The sequence below is a fragment of the Pristiophorus japonicus genome, chromosome 8 (assembly GCF_044704955.1).
Source record: "Pristiophorus japonicus isolate sPriJap1 chromosome 8, sPriJap1.hap1, whole genome shotgun sequence".
NCBI classification, from domain to species: Eukaryota; Metazoa; Chordata; class Chondrichthyes; family Pristiophoridae; genus Pristiophorus; species Pristiophorus japonicus.
Genome location: NC_091984.1, coordinates 89164077 through 89184936, shown reverse-complemented (window position 1 = coordinate 89184936; position 20860 = coordinate 89164077). Strand labels below are relative to the sequence as shown.

Genomic DNA, 20860 nt, shown 5'->3' with positions numbered 1-20860 from the left:
AATTATAACAGTTACCTCATAGTGCAGGACAGCAAGAAGAAGAGATGTTGAGATAAATTGAGAAGTAGAGGTTCAAGCATTGGTTTTAAATATCTGTAGATTGTCGTGGGAAGTGAAGGCAGAGGTATGGAGTTCCAGTGTTGAGCTACTGATTATAATAGACTGGGATAAAACTTGATTTTAACACGGTGACAATGCCAGGAAAAGAAAGACTTTCATTTTTATTGGATCTTTTATGACTTCAGATGTCCCAAATTGCTTTACAATCAATTAAGTATTTTGAAGTGTATTAATGTAGAAAACACGGCAGGCAATTTTCTCACCGCATAATCGCACAAACAGCAATGGGATGATGACCAGATATCTGTTTTAGTGATGTTGGTTGAGGAATAAAGATTGGCCAGGGCACCAGGGGAAAATTCCTTCTACAAAATAGTGCTGTGGGATCCTTTATGTCTGCCTGAGAGAGCAGGTGGGGCCTCAGTTTAACTTCTCATCCAAAATCAGACAGTGCTACATTCTCTCAGCACTGCACTGGAGGGTCAGCCTAGATTTTGTGCTCAAGTCCTGGAGTGGGACTTAAACCCACAACCTTCTGACTCAAGCGAAAGTGCTACCAACTGAGAGGAGGATGAGCATGTGGAAATTTATCTTTGGAGCTTAGGAGAATAGAGAGCCAGTTTTCAGGGCAGAAAATTGCACACGTGTTCTGGTTGGGTGAATTTTCTTGAAAAAAGCAGCGGTATGCAAAGAATTGTCAGCAGTGTAATAATTTTTGGTGTCCTGTTAAAATAAAAGTGTGTGGGTACTTCATGGAGTTGTATCTGATCTAGTCCAGGCATTGTGGAAATCCTACATTATTCACCTTTGGGTATGGAGTTCCTTTCATTTTATAAATGGTACTTATGCAAGGCTAAATAGTTCCTCCTAACGAGAATTGAAATGTGAAGAACGATATTGAAACATTGATTCTCCAGTAAAATAATTGACTTTGCTTGTTGCAGGTAAAGCTGCTTCGGATACTGTGATTGAAGTGGAAACCTCATCAGATAATATAAAGAGCACAGGACAAAGCACATTTTTTCCATCCCTGGCCCGGCAAGGTATCTAAGCACTGCTGCACAGTTCTACCACACCTCAGTCCATCTTTTACAGTGTATCTCTAATACAAATTTCTTTGTTTTAGAAGTGTGAATTAACTTTGGCAGAGGGCTACAAAAAGTTTTTGGACTTCATGAACCGGTTACATTAGGGATCATTTTCAGCTTATTAGCAATGATGTAAAATGGGCTATATCGGGCAGCCTCCTGTTACACCCTTCTCCCGATTTTCACTTCCATTGACTTCAATGAAATGAAAATCAGGCAGTGTGTATAATGGGCAGCCAATCTGATATTGCCTGTTTCACACCATTGCTAGAAGTTAAAATTACCCCCCGTTTTGCATGTCTGCATGATGTAAAATCAGTGTAATTTGGGAGTCGGGTCAAAGAGCTGATTACGGATCGCACTAAAAGAAAGGGGTATGGCACCACTTCTATGAGGTAATCTTCTACCATTTGATTTTCGCACCAGCTGCAGTGGAATGACCGTATGGTGCAAAGGCAAGTTTAACAAGTTCACAGACCTGCCTGGTAACTTCAATGAATCATTTTTGTCAGTTGCTTTCTGACTCCTGCAAATGTTATACACCTCTTCAGGGAAGAGTTTGTTTTCGCCCCTCCATTTTTTGATCAAATGACAATTCCTTTGTTAGCAAAATATACTACAACTACCCAATGAGGTCTTTTTTATTTAAAATGTAACTATCTTTCAAAATGTTTTTCTAGAAGCAAAAGGTGATAAGAATTGTGCTAATCCATCATCGGAAGACCGAGCAGCTCTTGTGAATGAGGACAGCGAGCCATCGGATGATGAACTTCTGTCCCTCTCAAGCCAGCACAGTACAGCGAGCACGGAAAAACAGCACGGGACACCAAAAAGTGGCAAAAAGCAGACGCCTTCTCGATCCTCCGTTCCTGAAAGTGTGGATCTTCTTGGCCTCAATGGGAGTGCTACAGGCCATACTGTTCCTGGTACTGCTCAAGCCAAACCTCTGCCAACTAACTCTGACTTGCTCAATGACTTGTTTGGTAGCACCTCCTCCATCCCATCGGCACAGGGGAGTAGTGGTGCTCCAGGTTCAGCACATTCTACCCCTCGCAGATCTGCAGGCTCTCCCTCTTTATCACCATCACCGAGGATTAGTGAAGGTATTGTAGCTGTACGATTGAGCATTGCAATCTTTGGAAATAAGCCTTATTTTCAACTGAATGATTTCAGTTCTGAGTTAATTTCAGACCGATTAGATGGAAAGAAAGATGCTTCATTTATATATTTCAGCAAGAACCTGAAATGGTTCACGATTAATTACTTTTGAATTGTGGTCTTGGTTGTATAGGTAAACATTTTATATACAGCAAGGTCCTACAAACAGCAAAGCGATGAATGACCAGTTAATCTATTTTAGATGGTGTTGGTTGAGAGAAGAATGTTGGTCCATGCATCTTAAGAATCCCTTGTTTTTTGATTAGGACCACAGGATCTTGAGAGTCCAGCTGACCCAGCAAAACAGACACAGTGGAGCCTTGGTTTAACATTTCATCTGAAGAACTGCACTTCTAGCAATGCCGTACTCTCTTAGCATCGCACTGAAGTGTCAGCCTAGATTAAGTACTCAAGACATGGAGTGGGGCTTGAACCCACAAATTTCAACATCAGCTTACAATAACAATAGCTTGCATTTATATTGGCTCTAGTCTCTGGATTAGAGAGAATAAGTACAATATTCAAACAGTTCAGTTATTTAAATACCGACTATTGGTTGAGTTTGACAACTTAAAGTACTACAAAAGCGCAATAGATGAGTCATAATCTTAAAGAGAATGATACTTCATTGTTTCAGGTGGAACTCTTCATCAGAACTGGCTACTAGAACAGGATCTGTAAGGATAATTCTGTCATCTCTGACCAGGACTTCAGATGTTTTCTTACAATGATGTTTAACCAGTTTTCCCCACTGATGGAAAAGAACTCTCAAATTCTGAGTTACAAATGTAGAGTGTGTGATTCTGTACCGAGGGAACCATCTGACCGTCATCCTCAAAAGTAACTGCTATAGAGTTTAAATTTCAATATCTAAATTAAAGTGAAAATGTGGCTTAAGTCTGTTAAAACACTACTTAAATCTATCTCTGCAATTCAGAATTCCAGTACTTATTCAATGTATAGATTGTCCAATTTCTTGGGTATTGTGGTGCAACACATTGGAAGTTGTGTTCTTAGTCTTGGCCAGATCACTGTAAGGTATTATGTGGATCCCAGCTTCAATCTTCTATCTATGCTGAGTTAACTGATTTCAGCTCAGGCTGCGATCAATTTGCCTGAAATATCATTTGGGCAAGGGAGGAAAGAAATTCAGCAGGATTCTGGTTTCTGATCACTGTTCAGTGAATCCTTACTGGGAAAAGTGCATAGGCTTTTGGTGGTGGTAGGATTGGACTTGGTTGTAATATCCCCATTAAAAAAAATCAGCCTACCTCCAATTACTGTAAAGACTCGTATTTGGAAAAAGTGGGTAGCTTTTCTTTTTAAACTTACTGAATCCAATCAAAAATTCCGTGTGATGGTTTGAAAGATTCTTTTAATTGAATGTGTAAGTCGAGCCTGACTTTGTCATTTGAATACCAACTTGGATTCATAACTTACCTCATCCACCAACCTCCAATTTATAAAACATTTGTAGTCAATAGACTTGGCTGCTTTGTTCTCAGAGCAGGCACGTTTGAGGATTACTATTAGATGGGTATCCTTGTGCTGAATCATAAGACTGTACATTTGTAACTCAATACTTTAATCAGCTAATACAAAAAATATCCATCAATTAAACATTATCACAAATCCTGATCAAACTATCTTTTACATTGGGCATCGTATCCTGTGTTTTATGGGCAATTTTCTGAGTTTTTCTAAGATGCGGAAAACTTGTGTTTAGTTTGGTGAGATGCAATGTTGTTTCACTCTAATACTTCGATATGCAGTGCTGTGTTACAGGATAGCTGATCTCATTCATTGTTAGAAGCTTGCTTGCCAACTGTTCTCTTTCTCACTTCTTTGTTTTTATGAAGGTGAAACTTTTATTTTACCTATCTAGTGCTGTTTTCCCTCACTTCATCCTCTTTCCCAGGAGGCAATCCAGCACATTATGCCTTCAGAGACATGGAGATCCACCTCATGAGATTATTTCTTGCACTGCTAAAGGTGCAGTAACATCAATGGAAAACCTAAATGCCAGTCTGGTGGTACTGGGTGCGGTCGTCAGCTTCCCCCCCCCCCCCCCACCCCCGGCCGTGAGCATGAGCAAATCATCAATGCACTTTTAGTATTGCGGACTCCTCCACATTTTCTCCTGACATTTGGGAAAATTTGGGGCCTGAAAATTCATCAAGATTGTGACTTTTCAACAATTGGGAATGCATAACTTTTTTCATTATTGGACCGGTTCAGCGAGGATAAAGGAAACTTTTATCCATTCAAACTAAGCAGAACTGTTAGTAAACAGCACATATAACTATTGCACCACCTGTTTGCACAAGTACAACCAGTCTGCCCACAGTTTCAATAATGTAATGTAACTCCTTGATAAAAGTGGACAATTAAATTCCTGAATAAGATTAACCGGGTGAAGAAACTGGATGTTGAAAATTTTAGACGTGCAATAGATTATCATTAACTCCTACTATATCCATATATGAGGGTATCCAAAGATTCTAGAGCTGCAACATAAGAACATAGAACATAAGAAATAAGAGCAGGCGTAGGCCATTTGACCCCTGAGCCTGCTCCGCCATTCAATAAGATCATGACTGTTCTGATCTTGGCCTCAACTCCCCTTCACTGCCCACTCCCCATACACGTATTCGTACTGCTAATGTGCATGTAAAGGAAACAAACTTAAAACATTGGCTTGGTACAGATGAACCCACCTGTTTGATCATGCTCCTGGAAGCCACCGCGAGCATATTCATTGACCTGTAGCTCTTCCATTTTTAAAGATATCAGAGTCTCACCTGGTTGAACCTATGACCATGTTACTCCTCAGATCTTTGCCATCAGATTGGTTGGAAAAGTAGCCTTTAGATTTAGATTTTTAATGGCAATCTTTTCAAAGTTACTTCTACCCACAAATTGGATAATGGAACAAGAAAACCAAGAGACCAGTGAGTTGTAAAGTTAAAATGGGTAGAATATATTAGGAAATGTAAAATTAAAATAAAGAACAGAGAATAGGAAGAATAAAGGGATAGGAAAAACACAATTAAAATATTTTTTGTTTAAAGCTTTGGGTTCATGTTGCTATAACAAAGCAATTCTTGACATTTGTAGCTTTATTAAAGCAAGTTTGATTTTCAACATTGTCGTGCATGAGCTGAAAACGTACAAAACTGGTCAGCTTGGGGAGACAGGAATGTCCCAAGCTAGCAGCCAAAGGGTGCAAATCCTTTTATATCTGAATATCATTAACGATTGCCTTCCAACCATAGAAAAGACTAGATTATGTCTAGATTTAATTTAAACTTTGAGTTTAAACATAAATGAATTGATAGTGGATTTAAAAACAAAGTATCGTCACATGAATGCCTGAGGTTGGAAGTTAAATATTCAATTGGGTAGTGTTTTTAAAAAAAATGAATTGGATTCCTGAAAAGTTAACAATTTTAAATGTTACGCTCTCCAATTAACCATTTTGTGTCTCTTTTTTTTTAAATCTTAGGAACAGCATTTGATCCATTTGATTCCCAGGCCAAGCAACACAATCAGGATTTGCTTGGTGTTTTTCTCAACCGGAGTGGTGCAGGTTCTCCAGTTGGGCAGGCTGACCCATTCCTGCAAACAGCCAGGACACCATCTCCAACTCCACATAGCACTGCTGGTGATCCTTTCAGCATGGGTAAGAGTTTCAGTGTATGACTTTTAAGTGAAAATAAATACTCCCTGTTCTTTCAGTTTATTGTGACTCCTATTTAACTTCTACTCCATTAGGCCCCAAGTTTCGTCCCGCGGCGAAAACGGCGCACCTCCGAGCTGGGCGCCTGTTTTTCGCGCCGAAAACTGCACCTTTTTTAAAAAAAAAAAAAGTCCGATATTCAGGAGCTTGATGTCTGCTTGGCGCGGCGCGCTCTTCACAGCAGGGGGCAGAGCCTAACACTCACGCCGATTTTCTAAGTAGCAGGGGGCGGGTACAATTTAAATTAGCCTTCGTAGTGCCGGCAACCCTGCGCATGCGCGTTGGAGCGTGCGCGCACGCGCAGTCTCACACAAACATTGGCACTCGGCCATTTTTTTAAATACTGCAGAAAAAGTGAAGATTTGTTTCTTGGACCCCTGCAAAGGCTTGTAATTTAATTTTTTTCTGATATTTCTGTGTGTGAGGGAGTGCTTTTAGCAGCACTGCTGAATAAATCACCTGCTGAAATCAGTGAGTTTAGCTTTTCACTGCTAAACTTGCAGAACTGGTGCTGCATTGGTGCATGCAAATTAAGGACTGTGTGTTTGGAGAAATGAGTGCCAATTCAACTTTGCAATGGATCAACGTCCACCAAGCACAAAGATGGCAAACCATTGCATAATACGTGGTGTTGACAATGCAGCACCCATTCTGCAAATTTAAATATAAAACTGTCTATGTGGCTGCCTCTCCCTGTCCAAATGGCCTCAGTCCCCCTCACAGCTCGAAGGCTGCTGCTGTATCTTCGGCTGCCGTCGAGCCACTGATGCCACCCCTAAAGCGTGGCCGAATGGCCTCAAGCACCATAAAGAGCTGCGTGTGTCAGGTGTTGATTCTTCGGCTGCCGGCCAGCCACTGACGCCGCTGATGTCTCATGGCCGAATGGCTTCGGGTCTGTCCGGTGCTGCTGCTTCGCGGCCAGCCACGAAGAGAATGAAGGCCTGCCTCAAGCACTGCAGCTCAGCTCGAAGCTTGCTGCCTCTGCCGTCGAGACACTGACGCCACACCGCTGCCTGTCTTCCAACATGAAAGGCCTGCCTGAAGCACTTTCTCACAGGTAGGAACATGGTTTATTTAATCTTTTCTTTGCTTATAAATTTTTATTCAGGTTGGATTTATTTGTATAATATTTGTATAAGTATAACTAAGGATTGATTGTAGAATTTAATGACTTCCCTTCCCCCCCCTCCCCCCACCCCCCCCCCACCTCGTTCCCGACGCCTAATTTGTAACCTGCGCCTGATTTTCTAAAGTGTAGACGAGGTTTTTTCGAGCGTACAAAAATCTTCACTTACTCCATTCTAAGTTAGTTTGGAGTAAGTTTTCACTCACGAAACTTTGAAATCAGGCGGAAGTGGCCGGACATGCCCCCTTTTGAAAAAAAAATTCTGTTCCAAAGTGAAACTGTTCTAACTGACTAGAACTGGAGCAAACTAAATGTCGAGAATTCCGATTTCTAAGATACTCCGTTTTACACCAGTTGTTCCTAAAAATCAGGAGCAAATCATGTGGAAACTTGGGGCCATAGTGTTTAAGCGTTGTTGATAGTGAACAGTTATCTGGGCACTGCTTCTGCCTTTTAAGAGGTATAGTACAACCAATCTATCTACAGTTCCAATATGTAATGTAATGTAACTCCTTGATGAAATTAAGATTGGGTATTTTTAAATTGAAACAAGATAAATATCTTGCAATAGGATATCCTTCATGGGGGAATCTAGAACTAGGGGGCATAGTTTCAGAATAAAGGGTCGCCCATTTAAGACGGAGATGAGGACGAATTTATTTTGTGAGGATCGTGAATCTTTTGTATTCTTTACCCCAGAGAGCTGTGGAGGCTGAGTCATTGAATATATTCAAGGCTGAGATAGACAGATTTTTGAACAATAGGGGAGTCGAGGGTTATGGGGAACAGGCAGAAAAGTGAAGTTGAGGTCATATCGGCCATGATTTTATTGAATAGCTGAGCAAGCTCAAGGGATTGTATGGCCTACTCATGCTCCTATTTATGTTCATATATTCTTTTATGTAAATATACTTTTTAGTTTTTTGTTTTGTTTCTTTTCCCTCCAGCCCCATTTCCCCCCCAAAATACAAATCTGTTGTAAGGTACTGATTCTTGTTGAGGTAGTATTCTGCAGTTGTTTGTTCTCTAGTACCTTACACCAGTAACCATTCATCATGTGTGAACACTGATAGTGTTGGCAGGCTCTTCGGCTGAGCAGCTGAACCTAATTCCATCTTTGCCTCGCAGTCTCCATCCTGAAGGAATTATTGGATGACAATCAGGAGCAAGAACCCTGGCTTATTTTTTCACCCTTCCTAGCTTGGGAATACCAAGGAAAATTGTAGTGCCCTATCTTCACCACAGCTAAGATTAGCTAACCAAACACAGACCACAATTTGAATATGGGATCCATTCCATAATGACGAGCACATTTACTAAACTGAGCCGTTAGGGAATCTTTGGATAATGGAAATGAAAAAGTTTCTAAATTTGTCTAGATTCTATGTCTGTCTATAATTTTATCCATCTGACCAGAGTTCAGAAACTGATTATAGACCAATTTGAAGTTTTATTTTTGTAACTAAGAATTATGTTATTGGTATAGTTAGCTGGATAATCCTTTTGGGTTGGCATTGAGAGCTCTTTGGTGTGGCATTTTGGTCGTCTTCATTTTTCATCAGGTGTCAATTGCTGTGCAGTCATACTACAAAGCGAGAGGCTCCTGGTTGGAATAATGGATTTGGAAAGCAAATTCTTTCTCCTGTAGGACATGTGTGTTTGAAATCGGTCTCGACAGCTGGGATGAATGTTTGTTCTCTGGCCTCTGTAAATCAATTTGGGCCATTTTAATAGGTTTTGTGCTGTGTACTTGCACCTAATTTGCTATAATTGACATTGAGTTGGGAATCTCATTCTCAATTGATGGGTTGGAAAATGGAAATGTGGCTTCTGAGATATTGATTGAGACATCTTGGAGCACTACAGAGGGAGCTTTACATTTGATTTGTAATGTACCTAACGAGACACTGGGCTTTTGAAGTGGAAAAGTGTTCAATTAGGCATCGGTAATATTGAAGAGCACAAAAAGTAGCAAGTGAAGACGTGCTGTGGGAAAAATTAAATCATTTTCAGACATAAACCAACATGCTGTTTCGTGAGGGCCCCACCAGAAATATTAACCTGCCTTTCTCTTTCAGATACTGATTTACATACAATGCATTTTCCAACATTTGCTATTTTATTTCACATTTCCTACATTAGTGTTTTTTTTTCTTCCTTTTATGTCCACTTGGTTCAACTCGGGTTTTAAGTTTACTTTTCTCTAAAGCAGTAGATACCTGTTATGTATGCAACACCTTGTAACCAGCATTCTACCACCACCAGAGAGCGCATCTGTTGGAGTCCCAAGGGATCCCAGCATCCCTTGGGAGCACTGCATATAAAGCAGGCCTCCCATCCTGTGCCAGCACTCTGGAGTCAGAATAAAGAGACCAAGGTCACACTTACTCAAGTCTACAGTACTCCGTCACATTGCTTTATTTGAGACATAACAATACCCAAGACACTAATGACTTCTAACAATACCCAAACATATTTTGGGACAATAATTTCCTTGGTTCACATGTTAAGTGACAAAGTAAGTGTGAGCATGAAGCAGGGAAACCTGTTTTACACTAGCCCTGACTTATTCAGTAAATGAAGGATGAAGTAACTTGTGCCCTTTGAGGCCTAATCCCAGTGGTGTGTACATGTCTAATCTTTTTTTCCAGCATTTTAACTGACTCCCATGGGAATATGTTGCATTAATACTTTAGATTTCTTTTAGAACCTCCTGTGAAAACATTGCGTGATACACTGTAAAATGCTAACTTTAATTTACTTAGGTAGAGTCTCCCCTGGTCCGCCATGTGCTCCAACGGTCTCTGTTCAACCAGATTTAATGGGAGGATGGGGCATGGGATCTTCAAATGTACCTGGTGGTTCAGCAGCCTGGGCTAACAAAACGGCTCACTCAGGTAAAAAAAAAAAATTACATTTGTGCTCACAAGTGTGTTTGATAATCTGTTCCCAGCAGCCAACTCACTTCATAACACACAGAAAAAGTTTGGAAAACACACTAGAACAAATTGGATTCACTTGACTTCATTTTCAATTCCCTTTTTGTGGTGAAGTGCCATCTCTTGCTCTATCTCCTCAAATTAGCTGAGATTAAGGATTCAGTGTGACCATTAAGAATATGCCATGGAAGAGTTTTCCTTTTCCCTTCTCTTATCCAGTCCAGAGGCTCTTCAGGCAAGGTTGATGTTTTCTGGTGTGCGCATCTTTTTTGAACTGTGGGTTGCCTTCTTGAACTGCTGCAGTCAGTGTGTGATAAAGGTACTGAGCAGTTTGATGCAAATGAGTGGCTTTCCAGCTCACTTCAGAGGGCAGTTAAGAATCAACTGCTTTGGTGTGGGCCAGAGTGGGTAGGACAGTCGGTTTCCTTCCCTAAACAACATTAGTACACCAGTTTGGTTTTTACAACAATCTGGCAGCTTCATGGTCACTTTTACTAATACCAGATTTTTATTTCCAGATTCCAAAGTGCATTTATGACTGGTGGGGTGGGGGTGAGAGAAAATGGTTAAATGGATTACTTTTACACTGGCTTCCTTTCAGCTTTAGGATACACCTGCATGGTAGCCTGAAAGTCTTTTTACTCTGGTTGCAAGTGTTTAATGTCAAATGACTTTGGGGTGCCTGAACATAGTTGCCTATAGGCAGGTATCCACAGCACAACAATAGAAACCTGCATCAGGGAGTGCTTTTTACAAGGTGGTGTTTAAGGCACATTGGGCAGGATAGGGAGAGCTTTTATCTGTATCTAACCCACACTGTACTTATCCTAGGAGAGTTTAATGTTAATGTTGGGTGCTTTAAAAGTAGACATATTTGGTCTGTTCCCTTGAGCACAAGGAGTCACCTAAAATATTTGATTAAATTGCTACTTTGCAGTGAGGTTGCAGTGAGGTGTGACTATTCTCAATTCTTCATCTAGGGAGTTTTGGAACATTGGAGAGCTAGGATCTTTTCCCACAAGGAAGGAGGCTAAAATTATATTTCAGTGGCTGTTCTAGTTCACCACCTTGTAGTTTGCTCAAGTGACTTTGGCATAGACCTGAGAACAGATTGTCATCTTGTTGTCTATGAAAGAAATTTGGGGAATTTGCTAGATTTCATATATTTAATGATTAGACTTTCAAATGGTGAAATTTTCCTGTTTTTTTTTTTAAAAACAGGTGGGGTTCGAGGTGCTAGCAGATCCGCAAATACAAGTCCTACCAGCTCCGTACACAGCACTCCTACTCGCCAGCCCAAGCCACAAACACTTGATCCCTTTGCTGACTTGGGTGCTCTTGGTGCTAATTTAGCAGGTTCGATCTGTAAAATTTACTAACTTATTTTTTTCTAGTGGAGATGATGAAAAAGAAGAATAAGAATGCCTTGTAATAACAGCAAAGGCACAATAACTTGTATCTATATAATGTAGAATTTAATGTAGCCCTTAATTTAGAAAAATGATCCATGACAGTTTACAGAAGCATCAGGAAAAAAATGGATGCTGAACCAAAGAGGAAAAATATTAGGGGGGGTGGGGGGGGTGTGGCAAGTAATGACCAAAAGCTTCGTCAAATAGGTGGGTGTTAAGGAGGGTCTGAAAGATGGAGAGAAGTGAAGGGATTTAGGGACAGAATTTGATTGTGGGGCCTAGGTGGCTGAAGGCACGGTCACCAATAGAGCCGCAAAGGGAGGTTGAATCGACCTTTGAATGTGGCTTCATGGTATGCAAATAAGAGGCAAACCAAGATTAAAAGTTTAGACACTCCTGGTGAAGATTCCAAGTTTACCAAGAAGTTCAACGGGCTATAGATGAGCTAGAAATTAGGTGCAGGCTGTGACGCTAATTATTGATGAGGGTCTACTAGTCGGAGCATGCTCGGTTCACGATCCAAAGATATGGTAAATATTTCTCGGCATAATGCTGAGCACTGAAGGATCCTTAGGCCACTGGATGACATAGCAAAATGATTTCCTGACTTTCCATCAGGGATTGGAATATGCCTGGGCCGGAGCTTCAAAGGTCGTGCAAATCCTGGAACAGTCCTGAGGTTCAATTGAAATTGGTGTGTGGGTCAGAGCAGTACAGCAATTGATTGTGTAGTTGTGTAAGCTATATCCTTTTATTTCAATGGGGAAACTGTAGATCACTGTCATCCTTTCCTTTGGTCAGTTCTTGGGTGCTTTAGGTTAGATGCTGGCCTCACAACGGCCGGGTTGGCTTATGATTAATTGTGCCGAGGGAATCAGCCTGGCTGTATGATCGCTGATCGAATGGACTCAACAATGGATGATGTTGAAATTGTTTTTGTTTCTGCAGCCAAAGCTATAATTGAACTGGTGCAATAGCCTAGTATTCAGTCATCCACTAAGGAAAGCTGTTGGAATAAAGTAATATAGACATAGACATAGAAAATAGGTGCAGGAGTAGGTCATTCGGCCCTTCTAGCCTGCATCACCATTCAATGAGTTCATGGCTGAACATGCAACTTCAGTACCCCATTCCTGCTTTCTCGCCATACCCCTTGATCCTCCTAGTAGTAAGGACTACATCTAACTCCTTTTTGAATATATTTAGTAACAGGTTTAGCGTAACTTGCTGGCTTTTGCACTCAATGCCTTTATTTATAAAGCCTGGGAAGGGATGGAGGAAAATGGTAAGATACATTAACATCACAAATTATTTCACGAGTCAGGAGAGAGAAAATGCTAATTTATCTTCTCCAGCACAGTCATTATTCACCAAGTTTATGCTTTTGAAGTGGTACTTGAACGCCTCTTTGGAACAATCCAAAACGGCTGTAAAGGTTAAATTATGATGCTGTGCATTGAGAGGTTCAGAGAGTCATGAGAGATGAATGACCATCAGTAAGTTGCAGTTATCCACAATAACACGTAATTACACAAAACTTATCCTAAATTATTCTCCTGTTGACTGAAGTCTCGAGTCATGGTCCTAACAAAAGAGAACTAAGGCAAAATTCATGACTTCAATATAAATGAGATGGAAACCATAGACATGTTGAAAGGGTTTAAAACCGATAAATTCCCAGGACCAGACGATGTTTATCCTTCTGATTTGTACATTGCCGAGCTCTCTAGTTTGGATTTGGTGATGATTTAAAAAGGCAAAACTTTGAACTAGTAACCCAATTGGCTACAATAAATTTGCATATATAATATATATAGGCATGATATCTAAAGTGGAATATGAAAAGACAAAATGCATACCAAAAGCAAGATTTTTGAACATTGGCCAATTTACCTTGATATTCTTTATGTTCAGCCAAGGGTTATACTGTTGAATTTAGAAAGACATTTGTAAGAGGTGTTACTAGAGTCAGTGGAAGTAACTTTCATTTTCAAGGAATCCTAGCCCATTACAAGTAGATGATAAATAAGTTTGTTCCCCTCACTTTCCAAATTGATGTAAATAAATATGTGTATGGAGAAACCACTTATACTGTCCATCTATTTACAGAAAGGGTTCTTGTTGCGAAGGGCTAAACTGATTTAAAACCAACAGATTAAAGTGTTCTAGGACCACTGCTTTTCTTAATGTACATTAATGACTTGGACATGTGTGTACAGGGCACAATTTCAAAATTTGCAGATGACACAAAACTCTGAAGTATAGTGAGGGGGAGAGCGACAGACTTCAGGAAGACATAGACAGGCTGATGAAATGGGCGGACATGTGGCAGATTAAATTTATCGCAGAAAAGTGTGAAATGATACATTTTGGTAGAAAGAATGAGGAGGGGACATAAACGAAAGGGTACAATCCTGAAGTGGCTGCACAAGCAGAGATCCAGGGGTATATGTGTGCACAAATCGTTAAGGTGGCAGGGCAGATTGAGACAGCAGTTACAAAGGCTTCTGGGATCCTAGGCTTCATAAATAGAGGTGTACATCGAGTAAAAAAAAAAAAAAAAATTGTGGAAATTATGATGATCCTGTATAAAACAATGGTTCGGCCTCAACTGGAGTACTGCATCCAATTCTGGGCACCACACTTTAGGAAGGCCGGAGAGAAGGTACAGAAAAGATTTTCGAAAATGATTCCAGGAATGAGGGACTTCAGTTATGTTGATAGCCTGAAGAAGCCAGGGTTGTTCTCCTTGGGGCAGAGAAGATTGAGAAGATTTGATAGAGGGGTTCAAAATCATGAGGGGATCTTCGAAGCGCTCCTTCCAGCGGGTCGTGACGGCCTCTGTGTCCTTGAGTGTTTCCCCATTCTTGGCCAGCAGTGGGGTGGGGCCTTGGAAGTTTGGACCATAGGTGGTCTTGACTGCGATGAAGAACCCTCGCATATCATGGCTGTCATATCTCCTGTGCTTTCTCCATTCACCACTTGTTCTTTAGGTCCCGGGCTTTTTGTTGGACCTCCGCCTTGAGCCATCTGTAATGTTGCTTTGTTGCTCCCGAGTTGGGTTGTTTCTTGAGGCTCAGAAATGCTCGGCGCTTGCGATCTATTAGTTCTTGGATCTCCTGAACATTTTTATCAAACCAGTCCTGGTGTTTTCTGGTTGAGTGACCAAGTGTCTCTTCACAGGAACTGGTTATGGGGAGGCCTGGAGGGCAGACTAAGCGCTGTGGGCATTCAGTATCTCAGGGTCATCAAGGCACACCAGGTTAGCTGTGAGGTACTGGTTGTATAGGGCTCTCTTAGCTGGGTCTTTAAGTGCCCCGGCATTGACTCTCTTGCAGCACTGCTTCTGCTGCCCCCTCTGCTTTGGGACTATGTTAATGTCGATGATGGATCGGATTAGGCAGTGGTCCGTCCAGCAGTCATCAGCTCCTGTCATGGCGCGGGTGATGCGCACATCCTTGCGATCCCTGGCTCGTACGATGACATAGTCGAGCAGGTGCCAGTGTTTGGAGCGAGGTTGTTGCCACGATGCCTTGTATTTGTTCCTCTGGCGGAACAACGTGTTGGTGATGAGGAGTTCATGTTCTAGACATTTTGTCAGGAGTAGGGTACTGCTGGAGTTGGCGTTCCCTACCCCTCTCTGCGAATCACACTTCCCCAGAGGGCTGTGTCTTTGCTGACCCTGGCGTTGAGGTCACCGAGGAGGATCAATTTGTCGCCCGTGGGGACTTGGGACCGGGATGTCTCGAGGTTGGAATAAAAACCCTCTTTTTAGTCTCATCCATTGCATCGAGTGTTGGGGCGTACGCACTGATGACTGTGGCGCATTGGTTCCGGGATAGTGTGAGACGAAGAGTCATGAGGTGTTCGTTAACCCCGCAGGGGGAATCTTTGAGGCGGTCGACCAGCTCATTTTTGATGGCGAGGCCGACTCCATGAAGGCGGCGTTCTTCCTCTGGTTTTCCTTTCCACAAAAAGATGTAACCTCCACCTTGTTCCTTGAGCTGGTCTTCCCCTGCCCGCCTGCTCGCTTAGGGCAGCTATGTTGATGTCAAAGCATCCAAGTTCCCGGGCAACTATGGCAGTGCGGCATTCCGGCCTGTTGCTGTGGAGTTGTCCATGATGGTCCTGACGTTCCAGGTCCCAAACTTCATGTAACCGAAGTGGAAGATGACTGTGCGTGAGTTCTTTTAACGCGGGGTGGCCGCTGCACACCGGCAACCACACGGGCTTAGCTGAACAAGGTCTTGATCCAGTGGCAATGGGGTCAAAGACGACTGCCGACCAGGCACTGCTATATGAGCCTAATTGCCTACGGCGAGATGTTGGCCGCAAGCTCTGCGCTAAGTAGTGCCCTTAATGGTAGGTGGCCCGAGGCTTGGTTGGGGAGCAGGCATTAGGAAGGTCAGCTGTCTGCTTAGTGATCAAAGATGGAACTGATATGTAAAAGCCATCTGGTGGAATTTCCTGTGTATTTGCACTCAGACACTCGTAATTGTGGCGTGAAGCAAACACCCAGTGTAAAAGATCGAGGAAACTTGGGGGCAAGTGTTTTACACACGTAATTACACTGCCCGAATTTCCTTGCTCCTTTTATGCTCTATACCTGTGCCCAAATGCATCTCAGAAATTATAATGGGTCCGCCCCAGGCTAAAGAGCTGCATACATGCATTTCCTGCAATTACGCTGTTTCAGAATGGGTGTAAATTTAAGCCTAGAATTTTAGGAGCAGCTGTCTGGTGTGTCATCGCAATTTTTTTTGAGCGTTTTTTTTTCCCCCTTGTTGAGACTTGCACTATATTTTCTGTTGCTTTGAATGCATTTTAATGGCATCATTATAAGTCACATTCAAAATTGAAAAGCTTCCACAATTATGTGTTCTTAAACATGCTGTGCTTAATGTGCATGAATAATGGTGAGATGGCTTGAAACTTTAATTTTCATACAAGAAAGAATATATGGTGTGATTTCCATGCTTTCCTTGGGCATTGATTTTTGCTTGTTTACATCCAGGTGTTTACTGATGAAATTGGTAGGAAATTTGGGTGTAAATAGACATTGGCAAATTGGGCCCAAGAATAGATGTAAATTTCCGATTACACCCCACAGGTAATTTTACCCTCAGAAGCCCAGAGAAGAAAACTGTCTTGGGTAAAGCTTGTGACATGCTGCAGACAATCCCTTGAAAGGTGGTGTTCAAATAGTCGGTAAGCCTTTACATGGTGTCAGAGCTGGAATCAAAGTGGAAGATTTGAAGAAGCACAGAAAAAATCTTGCAGAAATGTAGAGAAATGGGAAAAAGATCTTGATTTGTTTGTAACTGAAATGGGCCTTGGAGGGGGAAAAGAAAACAGTAAAGGCCAGTATATAATAAGTGAGGAAGCAGAAGAGTTATAAAATGTGTTGATGTATGGTGAGGGAGCGTATAAATGGAGCTTGAAGTTATCAATGTACAAGTTCAAGGAATATTTCATACTATATAAAAATATTGTGTATATAATACATGTATTAATACCACTTCAAGTTCAAGGAGAAAGCATTGATCAATACGTAATAGATTTACAAAACAAATTCCATGTAAATAGACAATGGTCGTATAATACATGATCAAGTCAGAGCCAACTACCAATACAAAAGAATCTAGATCTGCAGAAAACAGTTTATATTTGCAGAGCAACAGAAACCAAAAAATGCAGCAAGAGCACTTTTGCAATACCAGCAGAGTTATAAATAATGAGTGGAGTAAAGATCCCACTTAGTGCAATGAAACATAAATTGGATCTAGCTGGTCAACAACAAATCATGCATTGTAAGTACTATGGTGAATCACGAGGAAAAATTATCTATTCTATGGCCAAAAGTGTACGCTTGTGTTTATGCCTTTTGTTAAAGTGCAGAAAGCCAAACTTAAACCATCCTCGTCAGAAAAACAAAGCGAAAGGAAGTTTACGGGATAAAAGAACAGCTTGACAGTGCAAAATAATTTTTTTTATGGATATGATTTACACAAAATCATTTTGAATGGACAATTGACCTCAAGATGAACAAAATATTTTATTTTAAACTAGATTTAATGCTATGTCAGTCAGTTTACAAGAAGCTAATATAAAATTGAGCAAATCTAATGATGTACTGTGGCCACACCATCAAACCGATAAGAAAATGTAATGTGATTTGGGAATAACAACAATAACAGTTTGTATTTGTATAGCATCTTTAATGTAGTGAATCGAGCCAAGGCGCTTCACTGGAGTATTGAGATTTTTTTTTTTAAAAGACAAATTTCAAATTCTAGAACCGTCCTTGGGTTTTGAGCATGCCAGCATTGAAAACTGGACAGAAGAACCTGAGTTAAAATTGCAAACGGATCCCGATGACATCATTGGGACCCGACATGTATATGTAAAGAAGGACTCCGCCAGCTTTGGACAGGTGTTCCTGCCACCTGCTTAGGAGAGCAGGTTAAAAATGCAGATGGTGTGATCTTCTTGGCTCCAGGGTGGGCAAGTAACACGAGCTGTTTTAATGGGCGGGTAGTATTAAAATTGCACCCAAGGTTTGTTGCTTATTGTTCCAGGCAAATTAATGAAAGTTTGTCTTGCATCTCAAAAGACTACAAAAGGCACTTTGGGGGGGAAAATATGGAGAGTTGCAATTCGCTAAATAATGATCTAAGACATAAGACGCACAATAATCCAGGGTAGAAAGATCCAAAAATGTAACTGTTATTCAGAAGTGACCAGCAAAAAAAAAGAAAGGAAACCCAAAGTACAGGCACATGTCTACAAGTACGTGACTGAACAACTCGGCACCTGGATGCTTTTATTCATGGTTGCTGAAGTGGAGGTGATGATGCATAAGGTGGTTGTGAGGAGGGTGGGGCCACTGTGCCCTTTCACAGCACCATCCCCATAGGTCAGTATTGCAGCATGCCCGCAAGGTGATGAAACCAAGTTTCAGGCTATAGCTGACTGCTACAGTCATTGGATGTGCCAGCCCGATGCTGCATGGTAGTTGCAAGTGTCTTGCACTAGCTGGTACAGCTCTGCAACTGGTTCCCTTGAGTTGAACCATGTACAGGTAGTTTCCCTTGGTGGTTGCCAGATAGGTGATCGATTATTTAAGTATTCATTTGGCAGTGGGTGTATCCTGCATGCAATTTTCCAGTGTCCTGGCATTTAGGATGTCTGTTCTTAAATCTGAATGTGAATTGGGATGTCCCGAGGTCGTGAAAGGCACAATATAAATACAGGTTCCTTTCTTTCTAAAGCATGATATGTTATCATTAAGATCCTATCAAAGAAGCGGCATATTGGTTAGTCAGATATTCACATATCTTCATAGAAAGAATAAACGCAATCCGATATTTGCCCCAGAATTTTGTCGTGAATAATGAAGGAGGAATCATTTGTGTTGGAAACTATTTTCACAAGATTTAAATGTTGTATGTGGTCCACAAATAGGTGGTTCAGCATTTTCAAGCAAACCCACCACACCCACTGGAGCACCAGCAGGATCTTTTCAGCCAATGGGCTCTCCGCAGAAACAATCCCCTCAACCAGTGGGAGGAAGCTCTTGGCAGCAGAACGCGGGATTTGGTTGGCAACAAGGTTCATCTGCCTGGCAACAGCCGCAAACTAAACCACAACAGACAAAGCCCCAGCAACCAATACCCCATTCATCTCCACAGAATAGACCCAACTATAATGTGAGCTTTACAAGTGTGATTGGTACTCGAGAGGAACGTGGGCCACGAGGACCTGCGTATGGTAAGCATGGAATTATCTTTTCTCTTCCCTTTTTCTTTTCTTGTGTCTTCCTATCCAAACAAGTGAACTGGCAGGTACCTGACTGCAAGTGTAGTCTAAGGATGACACTTTTCCCCCCCCCTCCCTTTGGGAATGGCCGCCTTCCCACAATGGCATGGCTGAAATATGAAGCTTTTTGGATAAAGTGGTGTCCAATTGGTGTAATTTATTACGACTACAACATGTTGCACTGCTGCACTGGTCTTCAAGATTTCAGTTGCAGATGTTTATTGATTAAGGCGTGTCCCCATCCATTCTATTGTTTCCCTTCACTGCGGACTAGTGGCATGCAGTTTTCCTTTTCTTCATTCCATCAAGTTACTGATTTCAGGCGCATTAATTTTGGAGCCATAAAATGCCACCCCGACAGGAGGGACCTTTTGGAAAAGTAAGAGTTGTCCTGGATTGCTCTTATGTACTTTCCTGTGGATTGTTCAAGAGAAGCATTGGCGGAGAACAGGTCACTTACCTGCCCTCGACTCCAAGAAATGTGACTCGGGAAGACAAGAAAAGGTCAAGGTGTTTGGGAAGGAATTTAGAGTAACACAGCATCCAACAAGTTAGGTGATTTTGGTAGGGATATTGGCAGGGTTGCTGCAAATGGGCTCAATGCCCTTAAGATGGGGAGGGGAAAAATCAACTACAACTTTTGTTTCATGTTGCTGTCCAGTGACCCCTCCTGGAAAGTACTTGTATGTGCATGTAGCTTGAAGTTGGGATCAGTTGTGATACCCCACAGTCAAATCGGCTGCAGTCTTCACCGTTTAGGCTTGCATGTGAAGAATAGAGGGGGCTGCGGTGCTAATGTAGCGGAGGTCAGCCAATACTTATGTACCTATATCCCAGCAAGAGTCTGTGCCATCAGTAGAGGATGCAAGAAAACTGGAGGAAAGCAGTAAATTTCACCCAAAGATTTATTGCACATCTGAATCCCTTAAACACAACTTGTGTTGCACAACAAATAAATTGCTTCATCTGTCTCCATACACTAGAGTAAGACTTGCTGTCCATTGTGCATCTGAGCTTTCGTTTAAAGTCTATTGTGCTGCAGGATGGTAATGTAGTTGGGATTCATTGTTTGCTTTCAAAAAAAGAATGCAAAGGTATGTTGGAACAATTCTTTTAGCTTCAATGCGGCTAGTGAAGCAGGCCAGTTAAATAGATTGATTGAATATGAGCTATTTTTATTCTTCCTCTGGGGAACTGTCCACAGTTGCTTGGTTTAAATCGAGTCCACTATGGACCTGTATCCCATCAGCATGTTACATTACTCCAAAGAGTGGCCCTTAAGCAAGATTTTTGTTAGGATAGTATTCCTCTAGCAATTAGTTATTTAAATCTGGCGTTCATTGTGAATTTAAAAGGTACTTGCTATGTAGCTTATTCAAGTATTGGCAGTTCCTGTAAATTGCAAGAAAGTCTTCCAGCCCAAATGCTCTCCCTCAATTGACTAATTTATCTCACTATTAAAGGAAGTTATGATGAACTTTTATAAAACACTGGTTCGGCCTCAACTGGAGTATTGTGTC

General features: G+C 41.5%; 1 protein-coding gene across 4 annotated transcripts in view; it reads left to right on the top strand.

Annotated features, from left to right (window-relative positions):
* dnajc6 (DnaJ (Hsp40) homolog, subfamily C, member 6) overlaps nucleotides 1–20860 on the top strand; it is a 207696-nt gene that overhangs the window by 168036 nt on the left and 18800 nt on the right. For all 4 annotated transcript variants that reach the window (XM_070887019.1, XM_070887018.1, XM_070887017.1 and 1 more), the window contains 6 exons: nucleotides 1005–1103; nucleotides 1829–2251; nucleotides 5812–5988; nucleotides 9937–10068; nucleotides 11332–11466; nucleotides 18987–19292. In XM_070887019.1, the coding sequence (XP_070743120.1) occupies nucleotides 1005–1103; nucleotides 1829–2251; nucleotides 5812–5988; nucleotides 9937–10068; nucleotides 11332–11466; nucleotides 18987–19292 (1272 nt within the window). The remainder of the gene's footprint in view (nucleotides 1–1004; nucleotides 1104–1828; nucleotides 2252–5811; nucleotides 5989–9936; nucleotides 10069–11331; nucleotides 11467–18986; nucleotides 19293–20860) is intronic.